The 15,513-nt window shown below is 40.7% G+C and overlaps 1 protein-coding gene across 1 annotated transcript in view; it reads right to left on the minus strand.

The window, feature by feature from the left end:
• Positions 1-270: 270 nt before the first annotated feature.
• LOC147342473 (glycerophosphodiester phosphodiesterase 6-like) overlaps positions 271-15,513 on the minus strand; it is a 116,709-nt gene continuing 101,466 nt past the window's right edge. Inside the window, 4 exon segments of the mRNA XM_086384137.1 lie at positions 271-369; positions 371-690; positions 6,412-6,509; positions 7,637-7,719. Coding sequence (XP_086240263.1) covers positions 271-369; positions 371-690; positions 6,412-6,509; positions 7,637-7,719 — 600 coding nt within the window.

Consider the following 15,513-nt stretch of genomic DNA (forward strand, 5'->3'; position numbering starts at 1 on the left):
TGATGTTCACCACAGCCACTCCTTTAGTGGGGAATATTATGAAGGGTTAGGATGAGACAGATCCTCTGACACCTGGAGAACAACCAGCTCCAACTCCAGAATCACACTCTTTCCCCTCTGATCGTCCCCTGGAGAGGAAAGGCAAGACCAGAGTGGTTTTCTTGAGAGCCTCCCTGGCTCTTCCGTACCCCTTTCCTGATCTCTCTCTACCATCAAGTTGCCCTGGGCACAGAGAGGGAGAAAAAGGAGAAGGAGGCAAGTTGTGACTAATTATTCTTTGAAGACAGCCCAAAAGGGGGAGAAGGACATGCTGGATGTGGTGGAAACCATCATAAAAGAGGATTATTGGGGGGAGTCAATGGTGGGGGGGCTTTTCAGTTTACGTTTCAGGAGGAGGCTTCTCCGTGAAGGGAACTGTAGGTTCATTTGCCTCCAAGGTAAGCAATACAATTTTGAGGGTGGCCTCTCTGTTGGTTTCTGAAGTGGGTGCTTGGATGGGTTCAAAAGCTGGCTCAGTGGGCACTGGTTGTCCAACATCATCTGTGGGATGCATGGTTGGTGCAGTGGTTTCATTGACAACCTCTGGTATAATGACTTCAGAGTCTGGATATTCCATTTCGCTCTTGATTAAAAGTCCAGGTATTTCCACAACTTCCAAAACTTCATCACGGAGGCTTGCACTTGGAGTTTCTATGGGACAGCAAAGAAAACAACACAGATTCTTTCAAAGTCGCTTCTCCAATCTTTGCCTGTCATGTGACAGAATCCTAGTCATCTTTAAAATGTCAGCTCCTCACTTACCATTTTAGATTCTTTCCCCCTAGTTCTCCTCCCTATCCAGCCTTTGGGAAGACTTTGCTATGGTCCTCAGTTTATCAAGGTGCTTGAGTTTAAGAGTCTGTTGTGTGAGGTTCTCACTCAAATGGGAGCACTCGGAAGGCTGAAATCAACATTTGCTTAAAGTTCATGGATTTCATAACCACTGCTTCCAAAGCAGCTTGAATAGAAAAATGAACACATCCTCCACTAGAATGGGAGCTTTTTAAGGACAGAGACTTTGTCTTGCTTGCCACCCCATATACATTGCTCAGGAGTATCTGTCACACAATAATTGCTCAGAAAATAGTTTTTTATTTTTTTTCAAATTGAACAGTAGAAACAATAGATGATGGAGACTTTTTCTAGTAATGCAGCTAGGAAATGGACTCTTATCAAAGACAAATTTGAAACTGGATACTGTATGAAACCAAGAAGACATCTTAAATTTATCTAAGAATTTACAATATAATGAGGAACAGTAGAGCTGAAATCTAGAAGAGAGTGAAAATCCAAAGCAGTCAGTCCAGAATCCAGTTATTTTGCCCTGAGTGTAATTTCACTCTTGAAGAAACAGCTGCACACATGAGCTTCATTTCTTTGTCAGCTTCATAGAAAGAAGGGGATTTTTATCAGGCTTGAATTGAATTTGTAATTCAATTCTATGATATCCAATATCTACAATATTGAGTTTTTAAATTCATTTTTGTGTTATATTGCTCCATTTACCTAGGTCTTATTTTTCCTCATTAAACTTTTTGTAGTTTACAACGAACAATCATCTATCTTTGTAAGAGCTTACAATAATTTCCTAAAATTCCTAGTTAATGTTTTATGCTGTTATCAGTTCAATTTCAGTCGCTAGGTTGTGTCTGACTCTTTGCAACCCCAGGGACTGCAGTACACCAGGCTTCCCTGTCCATCACCAACTTCTGGAGCTTGCTCAAACTCATGTCCATGTCCATTGAGTCAGTGATGCCATCCAACCATCTCATCCTCTGTTGTCCCTCTCCTTCTGCCTTCAGTTTTTCCCAGCATCAGGGTCTTTTCCAATGAATCCATTTTTTGCATCTGGTGGCCAAAGTATTGGAGCTTTAGCCTCAGTATCAGTCCTTCCAGTGAATATTCAGGACTGATTTCCTTTAGGATTGACTGGTTTGATCTCCTTGCAGTCCAAGGGACTCTCAAGAGTCTTATCTAACACCATAGTTCAAAAAGCATCAATTCCTCGGTGCTCAGCTTTTTTATGGTCCAACTCTCACATCCATATGTGACTACTGGAAAAAGCATAGCTTTGACTAGACAGACCTTTGTCAGTATTTATAACTTGGTTATAAATGATGCTACTTCAATTATTGTCAATCAATTTCTCTTATTAAGAATTTATCAATTCTATTAATCTTTCCTAAGAACAAACTTTCATTTTTAAAAATTTCTCTGTTGTTTCATCTATTCCATTGCTCCTATCTATATTATTTCCTTTCTTTTACTTGGAAAAAAAATTTACTTAGCTTTTTAAGATTGGTTTCATATTGATTAAGTTTCTACCTTAACAATCTTCCTTCTAACATTTAGAGTTACAAATTTCCTTCTAGGTTCAGCTTTATGCTGTACCCCACAAATTTTTCCATTATATAGGCATTATCCTTTAAAAATATTTTCCAATTTCCATTGTGATTGATCCCTTTATCAATGAAATGTTTATAGATATTCATTAATTTCCAGCATTTAGAGGATTATCTAGATATTTTATTGTTTCTAACTTAATTCCTTTTGTGATCACAGAACAAAAGTGTGTGATTTTGATCTTTTGAAATTTATTGATGACACAGTTTATTACATTTTCTTATTTTTGACATCCCTAATTATTGTAATTTTAGTCATTTTTACTACTTTTGTTTTTTTAATCTTCATACTTCCTTTATAAGTGATCAATCTCCTACCTTTATTATATATGTACATTTTCCAGTGAGATTTTTACTTTTGCAAGCTTCCTTATTATCAGTTAGTGCCATTTCTTTTCAACTTAAAGAACTCCCTTTAACATTTCTTATAGAACTGGTTTAGTGGTGATGAACCTCATCTAGCTTTTGTTTATCTGGGAAACTCTTGATCTCTCCTTCAACTTTTGATGGGTAGAGAATTCCTGGTTGATCATATTCAAGACCATTAATTTTAACTCTTTATCAGGTAGACTGCTTATCTTGATTTCATTTAGTTCTTTTTCTGAGGTTTAGTCTTGTTATTTTGTTTGGAACATATTTCTCTGTCCCCTCATTTTGCCTAATTCTCTCTGTATTAGGTAAATCAGCAAATTCTTCTAGATTCATTTTATGGCTAGCAATGTACATTTGAAAATGTTGTGTATTCTGCAGTTGTTAAGAATATTTTCTGTCAATTAGGTCACATTCACTGAAAATATTCAGATATCTTTTCTGATTTAATTTTTTGGGTGTTTAGTTGTTCTCTCAGGCAATGAGAGAAGAATCTTAAAATCTCTAAGTATGATTTCTCTCTTTCATCTTTTTTTTAATATGTTTTGAAGCTCTGCTATTAAGTATATATAGTGGTTTCCTGATACATCATCTGTTTTATCATTATGAAACCTTTATTTCTAACAATGTTCCATGCTTTGAAGTTTTTCCAGATATTATTTCTGAGGCTTATTGTTTACATGGCATATTATTTTCTTTCTTTTTGGTTTTACTCTATGTTTTTGTATTTTAAGTATTTCTTTTGTAGACAGCATATATGTTGTTCCTGCTTCTATCCAGTCTGACAATTCCTACACATGTTTTGAGAATTTGGTTCATTTATATTTAATGTAATTAATAAAATGATTGAATTTATCACTACCATGTTTCAACTTGTTCTCTATTTGTTTGGTGTAATATTTTGTTTTCTTTGTTCTCTTTTTCCTCAATCCATGCTACAAGAGGTATTTTCCTGCTGGCTTTGAAGAATTAAGATGTCATGCTGTGAAAAAGCCTTATGACTAGGACCTGAAGGTAGTCTCTAGGACCTTAGAGCAAAACTATTCCAAGAATGATTAAGGAAACATGGATGGCTTCAATCTTGCAATTGTAAGGAACTGAATTCTTCCAACAACCCATGAGCTTGGAAGAGGACTCTGGTGTCTCAGATGAGATTGTAGCCCAGGCCAATACCTTGATGTTATCCTCATGAGACCTTGTACAGAGGACTCAGCAAAACTATGCCTAGACTCCTTGTCCAATAAACTGTAAGATGATAAATTTGTGTTTTTTTGAGCTGCTAGGTCTCAGGTAATTTGTTACATAGCAATTAAAAACTAACCATACAGTAATACAATATTTCTAAAATGAAGCACAAAATTAAACAGGCTAGGGACTTCCCTAGCATGGCTAAGACTCCATGCTTTCAACGCAGGGGGCCCAGGTTCACTCCCTAGCCAGGGAACTAGATCCCACATGCTGCAACCAAGAGTTTGTGTGCAGCAACTAAAAATCCCACATGCCACAACTATGACCTGGTACAGTCAAAAAAATTAAATAGGCTAAAAATAAAAGCAAATGGTCTTGGCAACCCATGGGATAATAAGAAACCACCTAACATCTGGTAACTGAAAGAGGATAGTGGCAGAAAAATATTAGAAAAAATACAGTCTCAAAATTTATACTCTTACTGATGTAAGAAGTTCAGCAAGATAAAAACACTCATACACACTAAGGTAAATCACCTTACTGAAAACCAGTAGTAAAAGGAACAATCTTAAAAAGTAGCCAGAGTAAAAGAACATGTTACAAGTAGAGGAACAATGATAAAAAATAGAAGACTTCTTTTCTGGAAGACTTTTCATAAGAAACCACTAGATACAGAAGACAAAAGATTGGACTTTTTTAAAGGGCTGCAAAATGCATCCTAAAGCTAGAGAGGTGGCAGCAGCAGGACATGCCCCTCTGCGGCAGTCGTGGTGTAATACTCGACACTGCTAGTGTTGGAGGCTATAATCTCCCCACTCTGGCTGGGTCCGGGCTGTGGCTCCTGCTTCTTTCCAGTTTTCCTTGTTCCTTCCCTGATTCTAAACTTAGGCCTTTGCCTTGTAGGCGTCTCTTTGAGGTACTCAAAGAGTATTTCTACACATTTATGTAGATCATGCAAAACTGGTTTTTGTAAATGGGCAACTAAAAACTCTCAAAAACAGGAAAAAGTCTTAATTTATTTTCTACTCATCTTAGTTTCTTCACATTTCAACCTGGTGGGAATTCAGGGTCAAGTAAACCGTGCTTTCCTAAGGCATTATAATTACTTCTTTCATTCAAATGTAAACAGTTCTTTTAACTTTCCTTCAAAACTTCTCTTCCATCCATGGTTTTCTCATCATTTTCACATTCTTTTATTTCTTGGTTGGATTACTGTTATGGGCTACATACCACACAAATTCATATGTTAAAGCCCTAACCACTAGCACTTCAATATAGGACTAATTTAGGAGATAAATCTTTTAAAGACATGATCAAAATGAGGCCATTATGGTGAGCCCTGATCCAGTCTGAGCAGAGAAGAGAAAATCTGGAGACACTGAGGACACTGGGGGTTTGTGTGTGCACAGAGAAATCAGAGTGTGAGGACATAGCAAGAAAGTGGGCATCTGTAAGCCAAGGAGAGAGGCCCCAGAAGAAAGCAAATCTGATGATGCACTGATGTTGTGCCTCTAGCCTCCAGAACTGTAAGAAAAATCAGTTTCTGTTGCTAAAGGCACCCAGTCTGTGGTATTTTGTTTGGGAAGCCCTGGATTACTAATATAACTACTAAAAAGCATAAGGCAGCTGGAACACAGTCTTCAGTCATCTTAAAAGCCAGCAGAGTGATCTTTTTAAAATGTGTTAAACTCAGTTACTGGAAATCTCTATCTTAAGAAATTTGTATCAGCTTGGTTAAACCAATCAAGTTTATAGTAGGAAAGACAATTGCTCTTCAAATTTCTGAACTTGGTTTTCATGGTCCCTATGAATCCATTCCTGCAACTCTAAGTAATGTTTGTGTTGAACACTCTGCCAGTTGGTACACATCTCATGATCTATACCACTGTCCATAAGAAATTAAATTAATTCATGATTTTGTGACTGTTTCAACTTTACTTAAGGCTCCACAAGCTATGGGAGGAAACTGCATCATGTACTGCACAGTCTTCTGCCTCCTAAATGGTTTTCCCTTTGACATTGCACTGGCTTCCCAAACCAGTAACTCACTGTGTGATTATCCCCACAACCTCCTGAAATATAAACTCTAGCTTCCCTTCCCTTACTGGACCTATATCACTTACTCAGCCCTTAGTTATCCTGCTGATCAATAAGTTATTCTGCTGTTCTATCCCTTTACACAGAAGTCTAAGCATATTATTCCCTTGCTTGAAACTCGTTCACCATTTCCCAATTGCTTATATGCAGAGGTCTAGACTCTAGACCACAACTCCAGGGTCTTTGCAATTTTTTCCTTCCACCTTCCAACATACATCACACCTGAAGCCACATAGAGCACACTGAGCTGTGATCAACACGGTGGCTTCTCTGTCCTGGAACTAGATGCCTGAACCAAAGATGTCAACTGTTATACCTTCGCCTGCTTCCTCACTGCTCCTGTGGGCCAGAAGCTCTTTCCTCTTGAACCACCCTCCATAGACAGCTTTCAGGTGCTTCAGCCTCTCAGAATGCCTGGCACAAAGCAGGTACTCAATAATAATCATGTGATGAATTAATATATGAACAAGAGAGCAAATATACACCCACATTCAAAATCTTCCAAGAAATCTCACTGCTTAGAGGATAAAGTCCACAATGAATTCTGATGTCAAGAGCTCTCTAGAATCTGTGCCCAGCCTATTTCTCCTAACTTCTCACTGGTTCCCACTCCATAATTTTAGACTCCTTAAATTCTTGAGAGAAACATTAAAGGTAGGCCCTGCTTTCTGGAGGCAATGACTTCCTAAAGGCCTCTGACTTTACCTGTGTAACTGGTGATACCATGGAGGATTTTTTCACTCTGGCTCTCTCTCCTCCTAGAATGAAGCAGAGGGACCGTGAGCCTCACAGACCTCTTCCAAAGTGAAAATAATACAAGCAGTGGCCAGAAAAGAACATTACCCAGTTAAATGCTACCTTAGGTGGAGGGATTGTAGTTTCCTCCTTTAAAAGATAACTCAGATGAGGAAATGATGGGCATGATGAGATCTAAAGAACCATGGAGTATCTTTCAGCTAAAATTTTTCTACCAGATGTCCCCTCTTCTGCCTGAACCTTGTAATCTCGTAGCATTTTCCCCTCAAGAATTCCCAAATGTCATTTTCTTGGACAGATACAAAGACTATGGTCTGGAAAGGGGCAGTGATTTCCCCAGTCAGCCAGCAACTACAGGAAAAGCCAGGACTAAAACCCAGGTTTCCTGGAGGGGGAGCTTGCTCTTTACACAGCACCCTGCTGTGTCCCATCCTGTGGAAGGTGGGGAGGTGGAGGCACTTGTTCTGAACAACCTTCAACCCCTGTCCTCTCCCAACTGATCCACAAGGGATCTGCAGAAACAGGCTTTGATTAAGCTTTAGTGAGAGTCCTTATCCATAGGATATGGTCTCATGTAGAGGAGGTAGACAGGGTGTGAGGAGCTGCAGGCAGCATGAGAAGAAACAGGAGGTTTGGAAGAGAAAACCCTTAAAACCCTGTCTCCCTGAGGATTTGCCACGTGGGACTATGAGAAGAATGTAACTGTTTTTTCTTAAACTTCCATCAAATCACGTATATTTTTATTTGGGGGAAAAAAACATTTAAAATTACAAACATATACTTACCAATAAAAATGAAATATGGCAACAATGAAAACTGCAGAAAGAATATCCATGAAAATCCACATGAATAGATAGAACTTTGGTGTCTGCAAAACAGAAAACACAGTTTTAGGCATTTACAGTTGGAGAACATTGTAGATCATGTGGATCAAGTCCCTTGCTTGGCTGTCAGGGATGGAGCAGGGGCAGAGCAGGGAGGGGAACCTTGATTGCCGGGATTGAAGTCAAACACAGAGAATACCTGCTGCTAACCTAACATGTAATCCCCGCTTTACATGTGTTGAGGGCTCTACAAGGGCTAAAACACTTCACACACCTCATTTCCCTGGACCCTCAACAGAGGTCTGAGGGAGTCGCAGAGATGTCACAGAGCAAGTCTTCTCTGGACCCAGGACTACAGCCCAAGTTCCTTGGCTTCCAGTGCTCTATGTGTTCACGGCACAGCTTCCCAAACCTGGCCGTGCATCCAAATCTACCTGAGCCGCAGCCTTTGGTAAGACAGCTTCCTGGGCCTCATTAGCGACTCAGGAATCAGAACTTCTGCATCTTTAACAAGCTCCCAGAAACAAGCCACCAGTCTGTGAACCGGCATTTAGGAATCATTCTTCTAAGTCATTGTGCTTCAAATAAGCATGCTGAAATTATCATTCTTAACTAAGACTAACATGCCTACTGCTTGAGGCTCCTTGACTGAATCACCCATTTTACAGACCTCCATCTCCTAGCTTCACTTGCATGAGTTTTTAAATTCCCTGGTTTGATCTTCCCTTTCTACTTGCATTATTTCACCTCCAATACTACATGATGGTACTGGGTCTGGCATTTTTTTCTTTCTTATGCCATTTTCCACTCTATCCCAAGGTCTTTTTTTGGACTGATTAGTAGAAAGAAAGAAGAGAAAGAAAGAAACGATAGTAATGATTTTACTATTAGTAATGATAATAATATTATCCTTATTATATTATATAATAATATTATCATTATTATAATTATTATCATAACAATAACATGAATGATGGTGATAATGATGAGAACTAATATTAATGAGCAATTATAGGAGAATACACAGAAGAACTGTACAAAAAAGATCTTCACGACCCAGATAATCATGATGGTGTGATCCTTGACCTAAGCCAGACATCCTGGAATGTGAAGTCAAGTGGGCCTTAGAAAGCATCACTACGAACAAAGCTAGTGGAGGTGATGGAATTCCAGTGGAGCTATTTTCAAATCCTAAAAGATGATGCTGTGAAAGTGCTGCACTCAATATACCAGCAAATTTGGAAAACTCAGCAGTGGCCACAGGACTGGAAAAGGTCAGTTTTCATTCCAATCCCAAAGAAAGGCAATGCCAAAGAATGCTCAGACTACTGTTTTCATTCCAATGACAAAGAATGCTCAAACTATCGCACAATTGAACTCATCTCACATGCTAGTAAAGTAATGCTCAAAATTCTCCAAGCCAGGCTTCAGCAATATGTGAACCGTGAACTTCCTGATGTTCAAGCTGGTTTTAGAAAAGGCAGAGGAACCAGAGATCAAATTGCCAACATCCGCTGGATCATGGAAAAAGCAAGAGAGTTCCAGAAAAATATCTATCTCTGTTTTATTGACTATGCCAAAGCCTTTGACTGTGTGGATCACAATAAACTGTGGAAAATTCTGAAAGAGATGGGAATACCAGACCACCTGTCCTCCCTCTTGAGAAATCTGTACGCAGGTCAGGAAGCAACAGTTAGAACTGGACATGGAACAACAGACTGGTTCCAAATAGGAAAAGGAGTATGTCAAGGCTGTATATTGTCACCCTGCTTATTTAACTTATATGCAGAGTACATCATGAGAAACGCTGGACTGGAAGAAACACAAGCTGGAACCAAGATTGCCGGGAGAAATATCAATAACCTCAGATATGCAGATGACACCACCCTTATGGCAGAAAGTGAAGAGGAACTCAAAAGCCTCTTGATGAAAGTGAAAGTGGAGAGTGAAAAAGTTGGCTTAAAGCTCAACATTCAGAAAACGAAGATCATGGCATTCGGTCCCATCACTTCATGGGAAATAGATGGGGAAACAGTGGAAACAGTGTCAGACTTTATTTTTCTGGGCTCCAAAATCACTGCAGATAGTGACTGCAGCCATGAAATTAAAAGACGCTTACTCCTTGGAAGGAAAGTTATGACCAACCTAGATAGCATATTCAAAAGCAGAGACATTACTTTGCCAACAAAGGTCCGTCTAGTCAAGGCTATGGTTTTTCCAGTGGTCATGTATGGATGTGAAAGTTGGACTGTGAAGAAGGCTGAGTGCCAAAGAATTGATGCTTTTGAACTGTGGTGTTGGAGAAGACTCTTGAGAGTCCCTTGGACTGCAAGGAGATCCAACCAGTGCATTCTGAAGGAGATCAGCCCTGGGATTTCTTTGGAAGGAATGATGCTAAAGCTGAAACTCCAGTACTTTGGCCACCTCAAACGAAGAGTTGACTCATTGGAAAAGACTCTGATGCTGGGAGGGATTGGGGGCAGGAGGAGAAGGGGACGACAGAGGATGAGATGGCTGGATGGCATCACTGACTCGATGGACGTGAGTCTGAGTGAACTCCGGGAGATGGTGATGGACAGGGAGGCCTGGCGTGCTGTGATTCATGGAGTCGCGAAGAGTCGGACATGAATGAGCGACTGAACTGAACTGAACTAAATTGAAGGAAGTGTTCTAAGCATATTAAGGATATTTTCACAGCTAATCCTTCAAATAGCTCTAGTAGGCAGGTACAGCAGAAGCTTTCAACCAAGTTCCACTAATCCAAGGCTCCTAATGCCCTCTCAGAACCTGACCAATGCCTTGGCCTCCTCCAGGATGCCCACCAGGTGGGCTGCACAGTCAATAAGAATCAGTTGTTTTTACTGTCCATATGGCTTTAGAACAGCTGCACTTGTTATGATTGTGTGGTATAATTAAATGTTGCTTAGATGTGTAAAAGCTGAGTAAAAAAAATATGACATTTTCAAGGGATACTAAGTCAATGCTTTTTAAAAGTTGATGATGACAGAAAAAGTCATTAAAAAATAAACTGCAGGACTTCCTTCGTGGTGCAGTGAATAAAAATCTACCTACCAATGCAGGAGATGCAGGAGACACAGGTTCAGTCCCTGGGTTGGGAGGGCCCCCTGGAGGAGGAAATGACAACCCATTTCAGTATTCTTTCCTGGAGAATACCATGGACAGAGGAGCCTGGTAGGTTACAGTCCATAGGGTCACAAAAAGTCAGACACAACTGAGCATGCACACATTCATTGAAGGGGACATGTGCTCAACCCCTGCTTTGGGAAGAGTTCACGTGCTGCAGAGCAAACTAAAGACCATGTGCCACAACTACAGAGTGTGCACTTGAGAGCCCGCAAGCCGCAGCGTCTAAGCCTGTGTGCCACAACCACTGGAGCCCACGTGCTCTAGGGCCCAAGAACTACAGCTACTGAGCCTGTGCACCCTAGAGCCTGTGTGACAAGCGAAGACACTGAAATGAGAAGCCTGCTCGTTACAACAAAGAGTAGCCTCTCCTTGGTGCAACTAGAGAAAGCCCACACAAAGCAACAAAGGCCCAGTGCAGCCCTAAATAAATAAGTAAAAATAAACTGCAAATGAATTAGATGTGAGTGACACACTAAGAGACTGGGGGTGAAGGGATTATTATAAAAATCTGGCTGGATTCCTCATTCTCCCAATGACTTTAAGTTACTTTTGTGCTTTAAGACTCGGACATGACTTAGTGACTGAAAAACAAAAAAAGGAAACAAACTTAGAAATCATAGCTGGTTCATTTGGAAGTATATATAAGCAAGTGAATACAGAATTCAATCAGCTAAAATACCCTCAAATGAAAGACCTTGAGTCTATGTCAAAAGGTGAATGAATACTTTAAAATGTATTAGGTATGTATGTGGTGGATTGCTTATAAAATAATCACAATATTCCTCCCCACATGCAGGCCTGTATGCAATATGACTTGGTTGTTCCTCTCTAGCAAGAGCTAACATCTGTTGCTCCCTGCCCTACCTTGAATCTGGACTTGACCATGTCATTATCTTTGGTCTGTAGAACATTAGCAAACATCAGATTAGGAGATCCTTAGAAAGGCACATGCACTGGGGCTTGACCTCTCTAACTACTAAGAAGCCAGCACCACCAGGAGAACATAAGTAAAGCTGGCCTCCTTGAGGAGGAGTGACCAAATGAAGGGAGACAACAGTCATTCCAGGTAAGACCCTAGACCTGTGGATGAGGCCATTCTAGACACCCAGTCCAACCAAACTGGTTGAGACCAGAGAAAGCGTTCAGCCATTATACAGAATGTGAAAAACAAATATTTTAAGCCACTAAGTATTAGGCCACTAAGTTTTTTCAACATGGTCAAATTCAGGCTTAGACCAAAGAAAGTGGGGGAAACCACTAGGCCAGTCAGGTACAACTTAAATCAAATTCCTGTTAATACACAGTGGAGGTGATGAATAGATTCAAGGGATTAGATCCAGTAAACAGAGTGCCTGAAGAACTGTGGGCAGAGGTCCATACACTGTACAGGAGGCAGTGAACCAAACCATCCCAAAGAAAAAGAAATGCAAGAAGGTAAATGTTTGTCTGATGAGGCTTTACAAACAGCTGAGGAAAGGAGAAGTGAAAAACAAGAAAGGGAAAGGTATACCCATCTAAATGCAGAGTTCCAGAGAATAGCAAGGAGAGACAAGAAGGCCTTCTTCAAAGAACAGCGCAAAGAAACAGGAAAATAGCAGAAAGGATAAGATTAGAGATCTCTTCAAGAAAACTGGAAATATCAAAGTAACATTTCATCCAAAGATAGGCATAGGAAAAGACAGAAACAGTAAAGGCCTAACAGAAGCAGAAAAGATCAAGAAGAGATGGAAAGAATACATAGAAGAACTGTACAAAAAAGATTTTAATGACCCAGATAACCACGATGGTGTAATCAGTCACCCAGAGCCAGACATTCTGGAGTGTGAAGTCAAGTGGGCCTTAGGAAGCACTGCTGCCGATAAAGCTAGTAGAGGTGATGGAATTCCAGCAGAGCTACTTAAAATCCTAAAGATGATGCTATTAAAGTGCTGCATTTAATATGTCAGCAAATTTAGAAAACACAGCAGTGGCCATAGAACTGGAAAAGGTCAATCCTCATCCCAGTTCCCAAGAAGGTACTAAAGAATGTTCAAATCACTGGACAACTGCTCTCATCTCCCATGCTAGTAAGGTTATTCTCAAAATCCTCCAAGCTAGGCTTCAGCATTATGTGAAACAAGAACTGCCAGGTATTCAAGCTGGGTTTAGAGAAGGTAGAGGAACCAGAGATGAAATTGGCAACATTTGCTGGACCATTGAGAAAGCAAGAGAATTGCAGAAAAATGTCTACCTCCATTTCATTGACTATGCCAAAGCCTTTGACTGTGTATATCATAACAAACTGTGGGAAACTCTTAAAGAAACGGGAATACCACATCATCTTACCTGTCTCCTGAGAAACCTGTATGCGGGTCAAGAAACAACAATACCCTGAATGGAACAACTGACTAGTTCAGGATTAAAAAAGGAGTACAACAAGGCTTTTTATTGTCATCCAGTTTGTTTAACCTATATGCTGAACACATCATGAGAAATGCACCTCTGGATGAGTTACAAGCTGGAATCAAGACTCCTGGAAGAAACACCAACAACCTCAGTTATATGGATGATACTACTCTAATGGCAGAAAGCAAAGAGGAACTAAAGAGCCTCTTGATTAGGGTAAAGGAGGAGAGTGAAAAAGCTGGCTTACAACTCAACATTCAAAAAACTAAGATAGTGCCATCCAGTCCCATCAGTTCAGTTCCGTTCAGTTCAGTCGCTCAGTCGTGTCCGACTCTTTGCGACCCCATGAATCGCAGCACGCCAGGCCTCCCTGTCCATCACCAACTCTTGGAGTTCACTCAGCCTCATGTCCATCGAGTCAGTGATGCCATCCAGCCATCTCATCCTCTGTTGTCCCCTTCTCCTCCTGCCCCCAATCCCTCCCAGCATCAGAGTCTTTTCCAATGAGTCAACTCTTCGCATGAGGTGGCCAAAGTACTGGTTTCTGCTTTAGCATCATTCCTTCCAAAGAAATCCCAGGGCTCATCTCCTTCAGAATGGACTGGTTGGATCTTCTTGCTGTCCAAGGGACTCTCATACTTCATGGCAAATAGAAGGGAAAAAAGGGAAAGCAGTGATAGATTTTATTTTCTTGGGCTTTAAAATCACTGTAGCTGGTGAGTGCAGCCATGACATTAAAAGAAGATTGCTTCTTGGCAGAAAAGCTGTGACAAACCTAGAAAGTGTGTTAAAAAGCAAAGACATCACTTTGCAGACAAAGGTCTATATCAGTCAGTTCAGTTCAGTCATTCAGTAATATCTGACTCTTTGCGACAGTCCCATGGACTACAGCAAGACAGGCTTCCCTGTGCATTACCAACTCCCTGAGCTTACTCAAACTCATGTCCATCAAGTCGGTGATGCCATCCAACCATCTCATCCTCTGTCCTCCCCTTCTCCTCCCACCTTCAATCTTTCCCAGTATCAGGGTCTTTTCCAATGAGTCAGTTCTTCGCATCAGGTGGCCAAAATATTGGAGCTTCAGCTTCAACATCAATCCTTCCAATTCAGTATTGATTTCCTTTAGGATTGACTGATCGGATCTCCTTGCAGTCCAAGGGACTCTCGATAGTCTTTTCCAACACCACAGTTCAAAAGCATCAGTTCTTCAGCCCTCAGCTTTCTTTATAGTCCATCTCACACATCCTTTACACGACCCCTGGAAAAACCATAGCCTTGACTTAGATGGACCTTTGTTGGCAAAGTAATGTCTCTGCTTTTTAATATGCTGTCTAGGTTGGTCATAGCTTTTCTTCTAAGGAACAATGGTCTTTTAATTTCATGGCTGCAGTCACCATCTGCAGTACTTTTGGAGCCCTCAAAAATAAAGCCTCTCACTGTTTCCTTTATTTCCCCATCTATTTTCCATGAAGGAGTTCGTCAAGGCTGTATATTGTCACCCTGCTTATTTAACTTATATGCAGAGTACATCATGAGAAACGCTGGGCTGGAAGAAGCACAAGCTGGAATCAAGATTGCCGGGAGAAATATCAATAACCTCAGATATGCAGATGACACCACCCTTATGGCAGAAAGTGAAGAGGAACTCAAAAGCCTCTTGATGAAAGTGAAAGTGGAGAGTGAAAAAGTTGGCTTAAAGCTCAACATTCAGAAAACGAAGATCATGGCATCCGGTCCCACTACTTCATGGGAAATAGATGGGGAAACAGTGGAAACAGTGTCAGACTTTATTTTTCTGGGCTCCAAAATCACTGCAGATGGTGACTGCAGCCATGAAATTAAAAGACGCTTACTCCTTGGAAGGAAAGTTATGACCAACCTAGATAGCATATTCAAAAGCAGAGACATTACTTTGTCAACAAAGGTTCTTCTAGTCAAGGCTATGGTTTTTCCTGTGGTCATGTATGGATGTGAGAGTTGGACTGTGAAGAAGGCTGAGTGCCAAAGAATTGATGCTTTTGAACTGTGGTGTTGGAGAAGACTCTTGAGAGTCTCTTGGACTGCAAGGAGATCCAACCAGTCCATTCTGAAGGAGATCAGCCCTGGGATTTCTTTGGAAGGAATGATGCTAAAGCTGAAACTCCAGTACTTTGGCCACCTCATGGGAAGAGTTGACTCACTGGAAAAGACTCTGATGCTGGGAGGGATTGGGGGCAGGAGGAGAAGAGGATGACAGAGGATGAGATGGCTGGATTGCATCACTGACTTGATGGACGTGAGTCTGAGTGAACTCCGGAAGTTGCTGA

This window comes from Bos grunniens, chromosome 29 (assembly GCF_055505025.1).
Source record: "Bos grunniens cultivar Pamir isolate PY7600 chromosome 29, Bosgru_T2T1.0, whole genome shotgun sequence".
Taxonomy (NCBI): Eukaryota; Metazoa; Chordata; class Mammalia; order Artiodactyla; family Bovidae; genus Bos; species Bos grunniens.